This window comes from Vidua macroura, chromosome 30, assembly GCF_024509145.1.
Source record: "Vidua macroura isolate BioBank_ID:100142 chromosome 30, ASM2450914v1, whole genome shotgun sequence".
Classification (NCBI taxonomy): Eukaryota; Metazoa; Chordata; class Aves; order Passeriformes; family Viduidae; genus Vidua; species Vidua macroura.
Window position 1 is genome coordinate 3258891 of NC_071600.1, and position 17516 is coordinate 3276406.

Below are 17516 nucleotides of genomic sequence, written 5' to 3' on the forward strand. Positions count from 1 at the left end.
GTGCCCACGGCAGCCTTGGGGCTCTGTGCCCCATGGCCTCCCTGCTGGGCAGCCTCTGCCAGCTCCTGCCCAGCCCGTGGCACCTGTGGGGCTGCACAGACAGCCCTGCCCCGGGCTCTGCCGGCCTCTGGGCCAGCAGAGAGGCCGGCCAGGGCTGGCCATGGCCGGGAACAGGCCCTGAGCCCCGCAGGAGGATGGAGCTGGGCCACAGCCAAACTCAGCCCAGGCCAAAGCTGGGCTCAGCAGCCAGGGCTGCCAAGGGCTGGGGACAGAGGCTGGCACTGACAAATGTCCTGGGCCCCCTCCCTGCTGTGTCCATGCCCCCAAGGGCACAGAGCAGCCTCCTCTCTCGGGCACTTGCCTGTTTTCAATGCCTTGCACAGGCGCTGGCCCTGCCCCACAAGGCCTGGGCTGAGTCCTGCCCCTGCACGCTCAGCCAGGCTGAGATGGACACTGATGGTCTCTGGGCCAGGCTCTCTGAGCCCAGCCCAGCTCCCTGCAAGCTCTGCCAGCTGCCCTGAGCTCTGTGCAGCACCAAGGGCCTCTCCCCAGCACAGCCCAGCCGGCTCTGGCCCCACAGCTCTGCTCAGGCCAGGCTGCTCTGGCCACTGGCCCCACGGCCTCAGCCCCTGCCAAGGGCACAGCAGCAGCTGCAGCTCAGCCAGGACTCAGCCCCAGCCATGGGGGAAGGGGCTTGCCCAAGGCACAAGGAGGCTCCCTGGCTGCCCTGCTCCCCTCTGGCTCAGGTGCTGAGAGCTCTGCAGCCCCTGCTGCCATCCCATCTGCCCAGGCCAGCACAAGAGCCCCGGCCTTGGGGCCCTCCAGAGCTGCTCCTGCTCCAGGCCCAGGGCCCATCCCAGAGCTGGGGCAGCCACAAAGCTCTGCCCATTTCTGCTCATTGCTGCTCTGATGGGGATGGATCCTCAGCCCCTTGGAGGCTGCTGATTAATTTTCCTACTGCAGAGGCCTCTTCTTTCTTGAGCTCTTCGCTTCAGGAATTCCATGGTAAAAGCTCATAAACATCTGTTCAAAACACCCAAGACAAGAAAAGCCCCTGGGAATAATTCAAGTCCTCAATTCTTTTGTGGTTAATAAGTCAGGTTTCAGAAGTGTATTCCAAGTGAATATACTATATTGAAAACAGTGCAGAGAGAATTGTTCTTTTTCTGTTTAGAGATTGATATCAGCAATGTCCAATTGATATTGACCCCCAGCACCTCCTAATGCAGTTTGAACAGATATGAAAATCAAGTCCCTTCATGGCTGACAATCAATCAGACTCTTTCCCCACCCCCTCCCCACAATTTCCCTCATCCAAGCCCTGGCACTCAGCGCAGCTGAGGAATGGATTCACATCCAGGGCTGTCCCCAGGGCTCAGGATTGGGGCCAGGTCAGTGAAATCTCTTTATTGCTGATCTGGACAAGGCCATTGAGGGCACCCTCAGGCAGTTCCAGGTGAGCCCAGGCTGGGTGGGAGTGTGGCTGTGCTGGAGGGCAGGAAGCTCTGCAGAGGGATCTGGACAGGCTGGAGCCATGGGCCCAGGACAATTGGATGAGGTTCACCAAGGCCAAGGGCCGGGTCCTGCCCTGGGCTCACAACCACCCCAAATCCCTGGCCGTGCCCTGCCCCTGATCCCCACAGCCTGTCCTGTTTCCTTCATCCCTGCAGTGCCAGGGACTTTCTGGGACAAGGCAGCTCTGCTCTGGGGATGGAGGGAGCTCCAAGTGCCACCACTGGAGTGGGAACCAGAACTCATCAGGTTTGTGTCCTTTGGGGGTCAGGAACTGGTGAGACTCAGAGGCACAGAAAGTTTCTCTTCATGGCCAACAGACCACAGTTGAACAGGACACAATTTAATAACAACCACGCTCTTTCCTGAGCTATGTGCAACATCCCAGCAGTGTCTGATGAGTCCAACAGCCACAAGTGATTTCCATACTAAAATTGATTTTAGACAAACGTGGTCCTGTGATAGATATAAACACAATTAATTTCTTGTATCAGGATGCTCGTACTGGAGTGGGGGCAAAAGAGCTCAAACAATTCCTGATTTGCAACGCTGTCAGTGGTGGATGGAGAAGGGAGATCAGGCTGCTTTTGGTGTTGAGGAAATGCTGAAACCAGCCTGACTCATTTCATCTCCTCCTGGCATGGCTGATCTCCCCTCTTTCCCCTTCCACCCACTGGCTTTTGTCTCCCACCAGGCCCCTGGTGAAGAGCCTGGCTCTGTGTTCTCCATCCCCTCCTGGCTGGCACTGCCAGGCTGGGATGAGGAGCCCCTCAGCCTTCCCTGCTCCGGGCTGGACAAGCCCAGCTCCCTCAGCCTCTGCTCACAGCCCAAGGGCTCCAGCCCCACCTTGGAGGCCCTTCCCTAAGCCTGCTCCAGCTGCCAGACATCTTTCCTGCCCTGGGGAACCCAACCCAGGCCACAGGGACCTGGATAATCCACGGCCTTGATGTCCTGGTCACACAGCCCTGGCCCCTTGTCCCCGTGTCAGGCTCTGGGGTGGATCCTGTGGAACATCCTTTGGTGGAGGCTGTGGCTCCAGGTGGGCCGGGGGGATAGCGGGGGACAGGAACCCCGCTGGGCATGAACAGCATTGGAGTTGTTGGGAGAAACTGTGAGGGGGAGCTGGGGCGGAGTGACCAACCCAGTGACCTCACGCAGCCCTCCTGGGATGTCACACAGCCCCTCTGTGATGTCACAGACTGCTCTGAGATGTCACAGCCCAATTTTTAGTCTCACACAGCTGATCTCTGACGCCACAATCCATTCTGCGATGTCACAGAGCTGCCCTGTAATGTCACAGCAAAATCTAATATGTCACAGCCAGCTCTGTGATGTCACAGAGAAAGTCTATGGTGCTGTAGCTGCTCAGTGACCTCACATAACCCACTCTGTGATGTCATAGCCCACTCTGTGACCTCATGTTACCAGATGATAAATTGTCTCCACCAGGTGAGCTGACACCTGGAGCTTGTTCTCCAAAACCCCAGGCCTATGGAAACCACACAATGCCCATTGTGTGAGAAGGGGAACTGGAAGTTCACCAGCCTCAGTGTCCTGCCAGCTCAGCCAGGCCCACAGGAACACTGGGGTCCACGACCACCAGGGACCACCAGAGAGACCCCCAGGACAGAAGAGAGCATGGGTAAAAGGGAGGGGAAATATGTTAATGATTTTGGGGAAATGATTATCAGATGTGTGTTTAGTCCAGGACAATTAATGAATATGTGTGCAAAATACAGAATATAAACTGAAACAGCCTTTAAAAACAAAGGGGTCCAGGGAGGATGGACACATTTCAAGAAAGTAATCTTAAGGAGGAAGGAGCAGCCTGTCCCAGTGTGGCAAAAGATGAGCTGGTGAGGAAAATGACGCTCCTGCCCATGGAGCTTTTGTGGGAACTCAAGGGAAGGACGAGGGTGCATCAACTTCGGACAGAAGGTCAGGGAACTTTGGAAGTGTTTGAGGATGTTGTTAGGTCATTCAGAAAAAAAAGGAAAAAGGTGAAATCTGAATTAGAGATTAACCTGGCCACTTCTGTGAAAAATAATAAAAAATGTTTCATAAATAACTTAATAGCAAAATGTGGGATAAGGAGAACTTCTACTCTTTATTGGATGCCATGGAGAATAGAGTAACTAAAGATAAGGAAAAAGCTGAGCTACTTAACATCTTGTTTGTCTCAATTTTCAATATATGAACAGGTTGTCCTCAGGACAAGAGCTCTCCTGAGCTGGGAGATTGGCACAGGGAGCAGAACAGCCCCTGTAATCCAGGAGGAAGCAGCTGGTGACCTGCTGAGCCACTCAGATGCTCACAGGTGTATGGGATGGGATCCATCCTAGGGGGATGAGGGAGCTGGTGGATGAGCTCCCCAAGCTGCTCTCCATCATTTCCCATCAGTCCTGGCTCAGCAGGGAGGTGCCAGAGCACTGGAGGTGCCAGTGTGAGCCCATCCCCAAGAAGGGCTGGAAGGAGGATCTGGGGAACTCCAGGCCTGTCAGCCTGACCTCGGTGCCCGGCAAGGTTCTGGAACAGATCACCTTGAGAGCCATCACAGGGCAGCCACAGGATGGCCGAGGGGTCAGAGCCAGCCAGCATGGATTTAAGAGGAGCAGGTCCTGCCTGAGCAAACTGATCTCCTTTTATAGCCAGGTGACCCAGCTGTGGATGTGGGAAAGGCTGTGGATGTGTCCATCTGCACTTCAGCAAAGCCTTTGACACAGTCTCTGACAGCATTCCCTGGAAAAGCTGCAGCCCACGGCTTGGGCAGGTTCCCTCCTTGCTGGGAGAGGGAAGAGCTGGCTGGAGGCTGGGCCCAGAGAGTGGTGGGGATGGTGCTGCATCCAGCTGGTGTCCAGTCCCTGCTGCTGTCCCCCAGGGATCTGTGCTGGGCCCAGTCCTGTTTCACATCTTCACTGATGATCTGGCTGAGGGGATCGAGCCCACCATCACCAAATTTGCAGATGACACCAAGCTGGGTGTGAGTGTGGATCTGCTGGAGGGCAGGACAAGAAGACACAGCCTTGAGCTGCACCAGGGGAGGCTGAGGCTGGACAAGAGGAAGAAGTTCTTCACAGAAAGGGTGAGTGGGCATTGGAATGGGCAGGCCAGGGGGGAGGTGGCAGAGTCACTGTCCCTCTGCAGTGGCATTTAGTGGCATGTCTGGGTGACAAGGCGGTATTAGGGCATTGGTTGGACTTGATGATCTCCAAAGTCTTTTCCAGCCTGTTTGATTCTGTCATTCTGTGATGATTGGGACACTCTGGGGCTATTGTGACACTGCAGGGCCTCGTGGCACTGACAGCACCAGAGTGACACTGTGCAGCCCCATAGAACCAGGGCTCCATTGTGGTGCTCTGGGGCCAAATGGAAGCAGGGAGTCCCCCGTGACCCTGGGTCCTCCTGGAACCACAGAGGCCATTGTGACACCGCGGGGCCTGGTGGAACCCAGGGGTTTCACCATTTGGACACTGCGAAACCAAGGAGAGCATTGGGAGAGTCCAGGGCCCAGTGGAACCAAGGGGCCGTTCTGACACTGCGGGGCCTCACGGAACCAAGGGGACATTGTGACACTGCAGGACCTTGTGTAACCAAGGGGCCACTGTGACACTCTGGGGCCTCAAGGAATCTGGAAGGCCGTTGTGACACTGTGTGGCCTCGTGGAAACAAGGAGTCCATTGTGACACTGAGGGGACTTGTGGAACCACAGAGAGCATTGTGACAGTGTGGGACCTCATGTGACCACGGGGCCTTTGTGACACTCTGGGGCCCCATGGAACCAAGGGGCCACTGTGAAACTGGGGCACCAACGAGAACATTGTGACACTGTGAAGCCCCATGGAACCAAGGAGTCCATTGTCACATTTTGGGGCCCCATGGAAGCAAGGAGACCAGTGTGACAGTGCAGGGCCTGGTGTAACCACAGGGACATTGTGACACTGAGGGGCCCCTTGGAACCAAGGACATCTTTGCAGATGGCACCCAGCTGGATGTGAGTGTTGATCTGCTGGAGGGTAGGAGGGCTCTGCACAGGGCCCTGGACAGGCTGGATCCAGGGCCCAAATCCAACAAGGTGAGGTTTAACAAGTCCAAGTGCCGGGTCCTGCACTTTGGCCACAACAACCCCTGCAGCGCTCCAGGCTGGGGACAGAGGGGCTGGAGAGCAGCCAGGCAGAAAGGGACCTGCAGGGACTGATGGACAGCAGGCTGGACATGAGCCAGCCGTGTGCCCAGGTGGCCAAGAAGGCCAATGGCTCCTGGCCTGGGTCAGGAATGTTGTGGCCAGCAGGAGCAGAGCTGCTGTGCCAGCACTGATCTGCCCCCAGCTCTGCACACAGACATTGCTGCTGCAGCTCCAGAGAAGGCAACAAAAGGGCATCTCTGCAGAAAACTCTGTTGGGGATCCTTTAGTTCCTTTACAGCCACTGAGAGCACAGCCCCTCATTGACACAATCTGTGGCCCCAGGGAAGGTGGAGAGAAACAAAATGAGAAATGGCACAGTGACATTTATTGTGAACAATATGACAAATCTAGAACAAAAAAAATCCAGAACCAAACTAAGAAGAAATATCAAAGGTGAATTTTATTGTAAGTGATTGGCAGAAATTGGCCAACAGTTTAATGTTCCTGACAGCATCCAGTCATCAGTCTCCACACTGCATCCTTGAGCTCCTGGTTCCTCAGGCTGTAGATGAGGGGGTTCAGGGCTGGAGGCACCACCGAGTACAGAACTGACAGGGCCAGATCCAGGGATGGGGAGGACATCAAGGGGGGCTTCAGGTGAGCAAACACTGCAGTGCTGACAAACAGAGAGACCACGGCCAGGTGAGGGAGGCAGGTGGAAAAGGCTTTGTGCCGTCCCTGCTCAGAGGGGATCCTCAGCACGGCCCTGAAGATCTGCCCATAGGAGAAAACAATGAACACAAAACAACCAAATACCAAACTGGCACTAACAGCAATGAGCCCAAGTTCCCTGAGGTGGGATTTGGAGCAGGAGATCTTGAGCATCTGTGGCACCTCACAGAAGAACTGGCCCAGGGCATTGCCATGGCACAGGGGCAGGGAAAATGTATTGGCTGTGTGCATGAGAGCATTGAGAAAGGCACTGGCCCAGGCAGCTGCTGCCATGTGGGCACAAGCTCTGCTGCCCAGGAGGGTCCTGTAGTGCAGGGGTTTGCAGATGGACACGTAGCGGTCGTAGCACATGATGGTCAAGAGGGAAAACTCTGCTGAGATGAAAAAGGCAAAAAAAAAGAGCTGAGCAGCACATGCTGTGTAGGAGATGGTGCTGGTGTCCCAGAGGGAATTGTGCATGGCTTTGGGGACAGTGGTGCAGATGGAGCCCAGGTCGCTGAGGGCCAGGTTGAGCAGGAAGAAGAACATGGGCGTGTGCAGGTGGTGGCCGCAGGCTACGGCGCTGATGATGAGGCCGTTGCCCAGGAGGGCAGCCAGGGAGATGCCCAGCAAGAGGCAGAAGTGCAGGAGCTGCAGCTGCCGCGTCTCTGCCAGTGCCAGCAGGAGGAAGTGGCTGATGGAGCTGCTGTTGGACATTGGCTGTGGCTGCACATGGGCACCTGTTCATGGAGGAAGGACAGTGACAAGTCAGGAGAGGCTGCTTGGAGCTAAACCTGGGCCATTCCCTGCAGACTGTCCTGCTGGGACTCACCCACCCTTGTTCCTGCTCTGGGAAAACCTTCACCCAGGTCCCTGCCTGAGCTCCAGCTGTGCTGGCTGAGTGTGCCAGGAGCAGCCAGGGCTGTGCGTGGGGACTCTCAAGGAGCCATCCCTGCCCTGCTGCCCTGGGTTTGTGGCCATGTGGCAGAGGGACAATGCTGGATATTCAGCATTTGTCAGGGGAATCACTTCTAATGCAGAAATCACTTCTAATGCATAGGTACCATCTGCACTGCCACATCTAGAGGACTTGGATAGCAGGGAAAAGATGTAGGGAATATTTTTCTTAGCCACACATCATTGCTACCTCTCTGAGGTCAGACATCCCCAGCATTCCTGCTGCACTCAGGGTTTGCCACTGAGAGATGGGAGAGGCAAAGGATTCCCTGTGGCTGAGGGCAGGTGAGGGTCTGGATGGGCTTGTTCCCCCAGCACTGCTCTGTTCAGCCCCCTCTCCTTCCCCGAGCATCTCCCTGGGCCTGGACATTCCCTCCTGAGAGGTGCCTTGTCCCTGCCAGCGCTCACAGAGCCCATCCCACCCCGTGTGCCCTCGGCCCGGCCCTACAGAAACCTGCCTGTGTGCAGGGCCCTGGCTGGGGCAGGGTCTGTGTGCAGCTGGGCAAGGGCAGCTCAGGAGAGCCCTGCTGGGCCCTGCCAAGGTGATGCTGCTGCTGTCCCGGGCTGAGCAGTGGCTGAAGGCCCTTTGGGAGGCTGCCAGCAGAGAGACTGACCCCCCAAAGTCACAGTTCTGGAGTCTCTGTAAATGTTCAAACATTCCTTTGAGGATCCTGTGTGTCCCTTTGAACTCAGAGTGTTCTGTCATTCTGGGATTACAATTCCTCTTCTGCTTCTCTTATCCCCATGTTGTCTATGATCAAACAAGGAAAAAAACAAAAAAGAAACAAAAAAAACCACAAAACAAACAAACAAAAAAAACCAAACCAAACCAAACAAACAAACAAACAAACTTGCAACAGAGTTAGAACAGTAAAGTAGAAACCAGACCTTTATTGGAAGCTTCCAGGTGTCCCAGTGGGGGTGAGTCACAATCGGCTCCTGATTTCAACAATTTATAAAGGTTGATTACATTCGGATATTTAACAGGAAAATCCAATAGGAGAATCAGTTGTCCCAGTTACACACCCCTAACTCAACCCATTGGAGTAGGTCCAAAGGCTTCTTTGCCCCACTTTTTGTTATCACTGTACACATTCAAAAACCAAAATGTTCTTCTTATAGGTCCTCTTCTTGATAATAAGACTATACAGTATTTAAGGAATGTATTTAGACAGGTTATTGTTCTAAAGTCAAAGAGAAAGGTTAGGAAATGTACTAGAGTTAATAAAGGATTATAGTTATAGAAGTATATAACAGTAGTTTAATAGAGTTAATTAAGAGTTTATTAGCGTAAAATAAGGATTATAGTTTTATAACTATATAATAGTAATTTTTAGAGCTATGAATATATAAAAATATATCAAAAGCAAAAATCTTCTTGTCACCACCCCATCTTTCCCATCCTTCTCCAAGCAGGAAATTGAAAACACTCTCATGAAAGCTCCTGATCTTTACAGCAATCCCAGGCTTACCTTCTTTGGGAAGTGTCCTCTGGAGCTGTGCCCAGGCTGGTCTGGAGCTGGGAGCAGCCCTGCCCCAGCCAGCAGCTCTCAGCAGCAGCACCTGCCCTGCTCAGGGTGGCTCCTTCCCCCCCACAGCTTCTGGCCAGTGCTGGCAGCAGCTCCCCGGGCCGGCTGAGAGCTGTCCCTGGCAGGCAGCAGAGTCCCTGGCCCAGCACAGCGCCCTGGGCTGCAGGACCCTGCTCTGCAGGACAGCCCTGGGCACCCCTGGCTGCTCTGCACAAGAGACCATCAGAGAATGTACTCACAGGGGCTGTGGGCATTGGCATGTTCCAGCTTGAGGAGATCACTGCAGGAGCTGCAGCTGCATTGTCCTGCAGCCAGAGGTTCCTGTGCCAAGGGCTGGCAGTGATTCTGCCCCAGGCACTTCTCAGCACCTTCCCAGCCCTGACTGATTGAAGCTCTCTGTGCCTCTGGGCTGTGCCCGCGCTGGCTGCAGGCAGTGCCCCAGCCCTGCTGGGCTGGGAGAAGAGCTGCTCATCCAGAGAAATGTGCTTTTGAAGCTCTGCTTGCTTACCAGCATCACCCTCTGTGCCAGGAGCCCGGCCCAGCTCAGCAGCACAGACACAGCACAAGGACTTGAATGAGCCTCTGGGGCTTTGTGCTCAGGCCCTGAACATCAGGCCCTGAGAGGGAGCTGAAGAAACCTCTCCAGAAATCCCAAGTCAGAATCCAACTCCAAGTTTCTTTGACTTTTAATGGGTCCCAGTGAGGGACATGAGTGAGAAAGTGTCCCCAGGCCCCAGGCAGAGCAGAGAACTGGAGGCACTGATGACAGGTGGGGAGAAAGAGAAGCCAAGTCTTGGTGGCCTGGGGCACAGCAGGGTCTGTGGCACCAAGGGCTGTCAGGAGACACCTTGTCCTGAGGCCCTGGGGCCTCCTGGCACAGCCCCAGCCAGGCTGGGCACTGTCAGCCCCTTGTCCTGCCCTCAGCATCCCCCCCTAGCCCACATCCCAGTGGCCTCAAGGATCTGCTGGAAGGAGTCCCTGGGGAGCCTTGCTCAGGAATGGCCCTGGGGGCTCCACAATGCTCCCAGGCACTGCAGGTTTTTCAAAGGACTTTGGCTTTTGCCTTGCAGTCTCTGAGAGCTTTGTGCCATCATGGCCTCCAATTATCTGCTGTAATTAGTCCCTGGAGAGGCTTGGTCAGGAACAACACTCAGTGGGGCTCATTAATGCTTCCAGGTACTTCAGTTATTTTAAGGTACTTGGTGTTTCCCTTTGGATACAGACTCTGTGAGAGGTTTGTGCAATCATGGCCCCAATTATCTGCTTTAACGAGTCCCTGGAGAGCTTTGTACTGACACTCAGTGGGGCTCATTAATGCTTTGAGATACTCAACTTTTTTCAGGTACTTTGGATTTTCCTTTCCACACTGAGAGGTTTTTGTGCCATTTTGAGTCTCTGAGAGGTTTTTGTGCTATCCTGGCCACCAGTTCTCTCCACCAAGGAGTCCATGAGGAGCCTGTGTTGGGGATGGACCTCAGTGGGTCCCATTAATGCTTTGAGACACTTTGGGGTTTTTTTCTGCCTTTGACTCCTGGAAAGGTTTGTGCAATCTCCTCTCAGGCCCTGAGGTTCCAGGGCTCAGCTCCAAATGCACCACGGGGCTCATTAGGATCAAGCAAGTCCTGACAAACCATGGCTCTGCCTTAATATCCCTCTGTTCTACAGACGTTCATAATGAAGTTTCTGTAGTGGTTTTGGTTCACCAATTTGAGATTTCTCGGCCAATGCATCAGTTGGTGTGGTGGGTTCAGTGTTGGCTAATTACCAGTGCACTCACTAGAATATACTTACTCATTTCCTGCTCTGAGATAGGATTAGGAGAAAGGCAAAGTAGGCTCAAAACTTTAAAAGTGTATAAAGAAACGTTTATTAATAGTAACTACAAGAAAGACTAATAAGAATCAGAACAAAACTTTCAGAACACTTCCTCTCTCCATACAACCTGACAATGTAAAGAGACAAAACCTAAAATTTTCTGTTAGTTTACCACCTCTAGAACAGTGTTTCTTCAGTTCACTTAGGGAGAGAGGTTCCTCTTGTTAATGTTATGGTGACTTCTCCACAAGAAAACAGTTCTCTCATGGCTTTTCATTTCCACGAATAACAGCTGCCTGGAAAAATCTACAATCGTAAAGTCCCTCCCATTTTTTCACAGCTTTTCCCACAGCTGTGTTTATGGGCCATGCCAACTTTATGGGGTATTGTTTTATAGATGAGCTGTTTAAGAGCAAAGGTTCTCTTCATCTATTTCTGAAATCATCTTCATCTCTGGGAATAGAGATCTTCTTCTTCTCTCCCTGAGGGCACAGGGTCTCATCACTCTGCTCCCTTTCTGTGTTCAAACATCTCATGGGATCACAGCAACTCCAACATTTGCTTACTTTAGCATGGAGGCCTTTGCTGAACAAGTCATCTCCCCATTCTTTTCAATGCGTTATAGGGAAAAAGAGAGTCTGATGTATCAATTCCATCCTTCTCCATAGCTTTAGCAGAGGATTTCAGCCCCAAGATCAAGGCATCTCCTCATCCCTCCCATCTGGGACTCAACTTCCTCTTCACTGACCTCGGTGTCTTCACGTTGCTCCTCTCCGTGTGCCTGCACTTTGTCCTTTTCTCTCCCTGGAGGGAGGATGGAAGCACGGGAAGAGTCAATATCTGAGCCGGGGCCTGCAGATGGTTGCGTGAGCCCGGCCGGGCTGGGTCCTTGCGGCCGGAGCTGTTTTCCCATGGAGGTTTGTGCAGCGGCTGCGCTGGGGCTGTGTCAGGCTGGGCGGCGCTGGGGGCAGGGCCAGGATCTCAGCAGCCAGGCCAGAGCAGAGCAGCAGCACGGCCGGGGCCGATGGCTTCTCCTGGCCCTGCCCGCTGGTTGCGGGCCAAGCCCAAGGGCGGCAGAAGCTTGGCCGAGCCGGCCCGGCCCGGGGCTGCTCCTGGGGCCCGGCGGATCCTGGCTGGGCCCGGGCTGGCGGCGGGGCAGGGCTCGGCAGCGGCCAGATGTCAGCAAGCGCAGCCACGGCCTGGCCCGGCCTCGGCCCCGCGGCCTCCCCTCCCCTGCCCGGCAGCCGATGGGGCCTGGCGGGCTCCCTGGGAAGGGGCCCGGCCCCACGGCAGGAGCCGCCCGGCCCGCCCCGGCCCAGACGGGGGCTGGCCCGGCCTTGGCACCTCTGTGCTGGCCAGAAGGGAAAGAGACCCAGCCAGGCTTCTTCCTCTTTAACTTGTGTCTTCACAGAGGTGTCTGCAGTTTCCTTTGTGGTTTAATAGATTGTCAGTTCTCAAAGAAAATTACTGACTGGTTTTGTTGTCAGACACAGAGCAAACTGCTAGGAGCTTCTCTCAGGACATCACTTGTGTGATGCAAAACCACCACAACAGCAGAGAGCACTGAGCTTCTTTGTCCATATGTAGTGGTCATGTGCCCGAGGCCCCAGAATCCCAGCTTGGGAGATCTCTGGGCACTCTCCAAGGTGTTTTGAAATGAAAACATTCAGCTCATAGTCTAAGAAAATCACCAGAGAACAGGGCCAGCCTGACATGTCTGTCCTGGCTACTTTTGTTATATCCTCGCAATCCTTGGATATAGGGAATTTGGGAGGCTAAATTCTAATTTTGGCTATGGACCCTGGACAAGAAAGCCAGTTCTTTTCCATAGGAAGGAAGGAACAGAGCCTCATTGTTCCAGGGGCAGATTAGAGCTGACCACCAGAGGCCATGGCTAGCCAGAGCTGCCAGGTTTTGTTCTGAGAAATACTCCTGCTTATAGGATTTTTTTTAGGGAGGGTACCAATTTTGGCAATGGGCATCTGAAAAGACGAACAATTCTTTCCCATGGCAAGGAAAGCATGGAGCTCCAGTGCTCCAAGAGCTGATGAGAGGCAGCCCTTGGCATTCCAACATCAGCCAGACCTGTCAGGTGGCCCCTGGGAGGCCAAGCCAGCCAGACCTGTTCCATGTGCCCTCGGTTCCATGGGGCCCCACAGTGTCCCAATGGTCCCTTGCTCCCAGGAGGCCCTGAGGTGTCACAACGCCCTCTTGGTGACACGAGGCCCTGAAGGGTCCTCATGGTCTCCATGGTTCCATCAGGCCCCACAGAGTCAGAATGATCTCTGGGTCCATGAAGCCCCGCTGTGTCACCATGGCCCCTTGGTTCCATGGGCTCCAGTGGTGCCACAATGATCCCCTTGGTTCCAAGAGGTCCCCACAGTGTCACAGGGATCTCCATGGGAAGGAAAGAACCGAGCCCCAGTGTGGCAGGGGCAGCCACCAGAGACCAAGGCCAGCCAGACTTGATGGTACTGGCAGATTTTGCCTGGGAGCAACCCTTGGATATCGGGAATTTTAGAGGTGGAACCCCAGTTTTGGCCATTACTTTGTAGATAAGAAGGACGGTTCTTTTCCATAAGAAGGAAAGCACTGAGCCCCAGTGTTTTGAAGGCAGGTGAGAGGCAGCCCCCAAGACGCCAAGGGCCGCCAGACCTTTCTGTCATGGCTGATTTCACTTGGGAGCAATCCCTGGATGTACGGACGTTTGGTGCTGGAATCCCAATTTTGGCCATGGGCACCTGGTCAGGATGGATGGTTTTTTCCTATAGGCAAAAAAACCCCACAAAATCCAAGTGTTCTGGAAGAAGATGAGAGGTGGCCAGCCTTAGGCAAAGCCAGCCAGACTTGTCCCTCCTAGCACCTTTCGTCTAGGGGCTCTCCTTGGACACAAGGAATTTTGGAGGTGGAATCTCAATTTTGGCCAGGAGCACCTGGACAGGTAGATGAGTTCTTTTCATTAGGAAGGAAAGCACAGAGCCCCAGTTTTCGAGAGGCATATGAGTGCCAGCCCTCAGGAAGCCAAGGCCAGCCAGACTTGTCAGTCCTGGCAGCTTTTGTCTGGGAGCTATCCTTGGATATAGGGAATTCTGGAGGCAGATGCCCAATTTTGGCCATGGGTGCCTGATGGAGATGGATGGTTTTTCCCACAAGATATAAAAGCACATGGTCCCAGTGTTTGAAAGGCAGATGAGAGGTCGCCCCTGGATGGCCAAGGCAGCCAGACCTGTCTCTCCTGGCAGATTTTGTCTGGGAACAATCCTTGCAATATAAGGAAACTTGGAGAAGGAATCCCACTTTTGGCCAAGGACTCCTGGAGAAGGACAGTTCTCTCCCATAGGAAGGAAAGCCCAGAGCCCCAGTGCTTCAGGGGCAGATGAGAAGCAGCCCTCGACATGCCAAGGTCAGCTGGACCTGTCAGGTGGCCCCCAGGAGCCCCAGCCTGCCACATTTGTTCCATGTTCCCTTGGTTTCGTGGGACCCCACAGTGTCACAATGGTCTCCTTGGTTCCATGAGGCCCTGGAGTGTCACAATGTCCCCCTTGCTTCTGCAGTGTCACAATGGCCCCGTGCTTCCATGAGGCCTTGCAATGTCACAATGGCTTTGTGGTTCCACAAAGCCCTGATGTGTCACAATGGCCCCTCGGCTCCACGCGCCCTCGCTGTGTCACAACGGCTCCTCTGTGACACTGCGGGCTCCACAAGGTCACCACGGACCCTTGGTTCCTTGGGGCCCCCGAGTTCCACAATGATCTCCTTGATTCCATGAGGCAGCAGTGTCACAATGGCCCCTTGGTTCCATGAGGTTCCCCAGTGTCACCGTGGTGTCCTTGGACCTGCATTGTCACAGCTGACCCACGGTTCCATGAGGTTCCGTGCCGCAGTGCAGCAGGAGCTGCTGAAGCCACCGCCTTTCCAAGAGTGTCTCAGCCAGGAAGGACGGACAGCTCTGCACACCAGACGCTCACGCTGCGCTGTGTCATTTGAACGTCGGCAGAGAATGAAAAGGCAGGAGGGGTTCTTTGTGTGGAGTTCCAGTGGCAGTTTATTTCAACTACACGCTGAAGGCGTCCAGGGACAAAGAACACACAATACAGCCTGGCCCAGGGCTATATAGGGAGACAGTGGGGCAGAGCATCAAACCTGAGGGCCAGTGGGTTGAGGGAGCAGGAGTGGCACAGAGGAGGGACTGAAGAGCAACAACCAACAGAGATTCAGGGGAGGAAAAGCAAGGGACAGGGGACGAATAGGGAAAGCAGGAGCGGGGAACATTCTGGAACTGGGAAGAAGACAAGGGATGCTGTAACTAAGGAATGTAGAACTTTTGAGAAGTGGGGAGGGAAAAGGAATAACACAACTGAAATGATTAACATAAAGGAGCAAGGGACTGTGGGAGAACACGTCTCTATACCATTATAACTCAGAGGGGAGTTTCCTCCAAGGCATCCCAGCCGCATCGTCCCCTTCCTCGGCTTGGGATGCAACAGTTCCGTAGTGTCACCATGGTGTCCTTGGACACGCACTGTCACAACTGACCCATGGCTCCATGAGGTTCCCCAGTGTCACCGTGGTGTCCTTGGACCCGCACTGTCACCACTGACCCATGGCTCCATGAGGTTCCCCAGTGTCACCGTGGTTGCTGTCAGAGGCTGGATGAGATCGATGTCCCGAGACCCCTTGGGATGCTCGGAATGCCCGTGTGGGGCCAGGGCCGGGTCAGGCCTTGGTTTGTGGTGGGACAGAGCCTTTGGTTACCCCCAGCATTTCAGTGTTCTGGGGTGTTACAGCCCTGCAGGCTCACAATGGCCTCTTGTTTCCATGAGGCAGCACAGTGTCACACTGGCCCCTTGGTTCCATGGGCCCAACAGTGCCACAGTGATCCCTTGGTTCCACAACTTCCCACAGTGTCACACCGGCCCCTTGGTTCCATGAGGATCTGGAGTGTCACACAGGTTTGTGACATTTGTCCTTGCTGCCCCTCACATCCCACTGCCCCACAAACAGCCCCGAGCCACCCGTGAGGGACAGGCCCTGCTGTGCCAGGCTGGGCTCAGGGCTTGGCCTTTCTGCTTCCCCCAGCCAGCCCAGGCCTTGCTCAGCATTGCAGTTCCCTGCTCTGAGCCTTTGTCTCCCTGCAGTCCTGGCCTCAAGGATCTGCTAAAATACATCCTGCCCACCCAGTCCCACACAACCCCAATCCCACTGCTCCAAAGTTGGATCCCACTTCTCCCAATCTTCTTCCAACCCCATCTCACCCTAGAGGCTAAGGAATTTAGTAATTTTGGCATGGGATTGAGGTTTTTTTCAGGTGGGAACAAGCCATTTTTAGATGGGATCGAGACTTTTTTCGGGTAAGATTGCATTGCTTTCAGTGGGACTGTTGTTTGTTGTTTGGAATGCAGAGAGATGAAGAACACTGCCCAAAATCCCCCAAGGACCAACAAGTCTTCCATAATATGTCCCCAAACTATAAATTCCCCCCCAATTAGCTGTGAAATGGTGAGACTTTAGACATCTCTGACAAATTTCTTTCTTTTTTGTCCTATTTCCTGTATTTTTAATATTAGGGCCATACCAAAAGGATAACCAGCCAGGTGTTTTCCCAACATGGATCACAGGGAATGTGGGTCACCGGGGCTCTGACCAACGTGGGTCCTCCCATGGGGGATGGAGTTGGAGCAGTGCACAAAGCTCTTCTTGCTGTCGGGGCACTTGCTGGGCTTCCCTTACTGGTGGGTCTCTTCGTGTTTGATCAAGGCAGAGCTGCTGGAGAAGCTCTTCCCACACTGGGGACACTCGTAGGGCCTCTCCCCGGCGTGGACGCGCCGGTGCCTGATGAGGTGGGAGTTGTGCCTTCCCACAGTCAGGGCAGCGGAAGGGCCTCTCATCTGTGTGACTCCGCTCATGCACAAGGAGAGTGGAGCTGGTGTGAAACCTCTTCTGACACTGGGGACACTTGTAGGGCCTCTCCCCAGTGTGGATGCGTTGGTGGATGATGAGGTTGGATCTGCAGCTGAAGCCCTTCCCGCACTCCCCACACTCGTAGGGCCATTCCCCGGTGTGGATCATCTGGTGGCAGATCAGGCTGTTGCTCCATCTGAAGCTATTCCCACACTCCAAGCTCTTGTAGGGCTTCTCCCCATCATGAAGCTGCTCATGGACCACCAGCTCTGAGCTCTGGCTGGAGCTCTGTCCACTTTCCTGGCACAAGGTGGGTCTTTCCTCCTCAGAGCACCCTGGGCTGGGTTTGCAGCCCTTCCTCCTGTGAGATATCTTCGGATTTTCCTCCCTATTGGATTCCTGCGCTGTGGAGATGCTCAAAACAGCATCTTCCACGAGGTTCTGCCGTGGGGATTTATCCTCCGTGGTCTCCATCCTCAGCTCCTCCTCTGGGGCAGGAAGGACAAGGAGAGGATGGGATTTGCCTCCGTGCCAGAGGGAAGGGGAAGGAGATCCCCCCAGTGCATGCCCAGCAAGACGGCGTCGGCAGTGGGGTCATCCTCCAGCTGGGGGCCATGGAGGACATGGGGGAGATGGAGCAGGAGAGAGGGGGAAAGGGGCAGTGACTTCCTCCTCACCTGCCTGGGTGTCCCAGGGCTCCTTCCTCATCCTTGTAGCCTCTTCTTCCATGTGGCAAAGGTTTGGCGACGGGAAATTCTGTTCTGGGAAGAAACCAAATGGTGCGCACATAGAGATTTGTACTGGTTTGGAGCAAAGCAGGTGGAGAATTTATGCCAGAATTACAATTTAATCAGAAAATTAAGCTCAAGGCAATGATCCAGAAACACTGCCTTAATCTGACAGTCAGGATATAACCTGACACCCCGTTGTGCAGGGTGGTGGTAGCAGTCCGATGAAATGGTGGCTGC

At 54.2% G+C, this 17516-nt stretch overlaps 2 protein-coding genes and 1 pseudogene across 2 annotated transcripts in view; 2 read left to right on the plus strand and 1 right to left on the minus strand.

Moving 5' to 3' along the window:
* The window catches only part of LOC128820667 (uncharacterized), a 2212279-nt pseudogene that overhangs the window by 2140472 nt on the left and 54291 nt on the right, over positions 1 to 17516 (plus strand).
* Positions 1 to 17516, plus strand: part of LOC128820701 (olfactory receptor 14J1-like) — a 112094-nt gene that overhangs the window by 74857 nt on the left and 19721 nt on the right. The gene's annotated exons all lie outside the window — the stretch shown is intronic.
* Positions 6131 to 8205, minus strand: LOC128820709 (olfactory receptor 14J1-like). Its single transcript, XM_054001526.1, has 2 exons — positions 8192 to 8205; positions 6131 to 7086 (listed from the first exon to the last, which is right to left on the minus strand). The coding sequence occupies exon 2, from the start codon at positions 7061 to 7063 to the stop codon at positions 6131 to 6133; it is 933 nt and encodes a 310-aa protein (XP_053857501.1). The 5' UTR covers positions 7064 to 7086; positions 8192 to 8205.

Bases quoted from the DNA above. Each gene is read 5' to 3' on its own strand.
- LOC128820709 (XM_054001526.1), bottom strand. From the start codon at position 7,063: ATGTCCAACAGCAGCTCCATCAGCCACTTCCTCCTGCTGGCACTGGCA.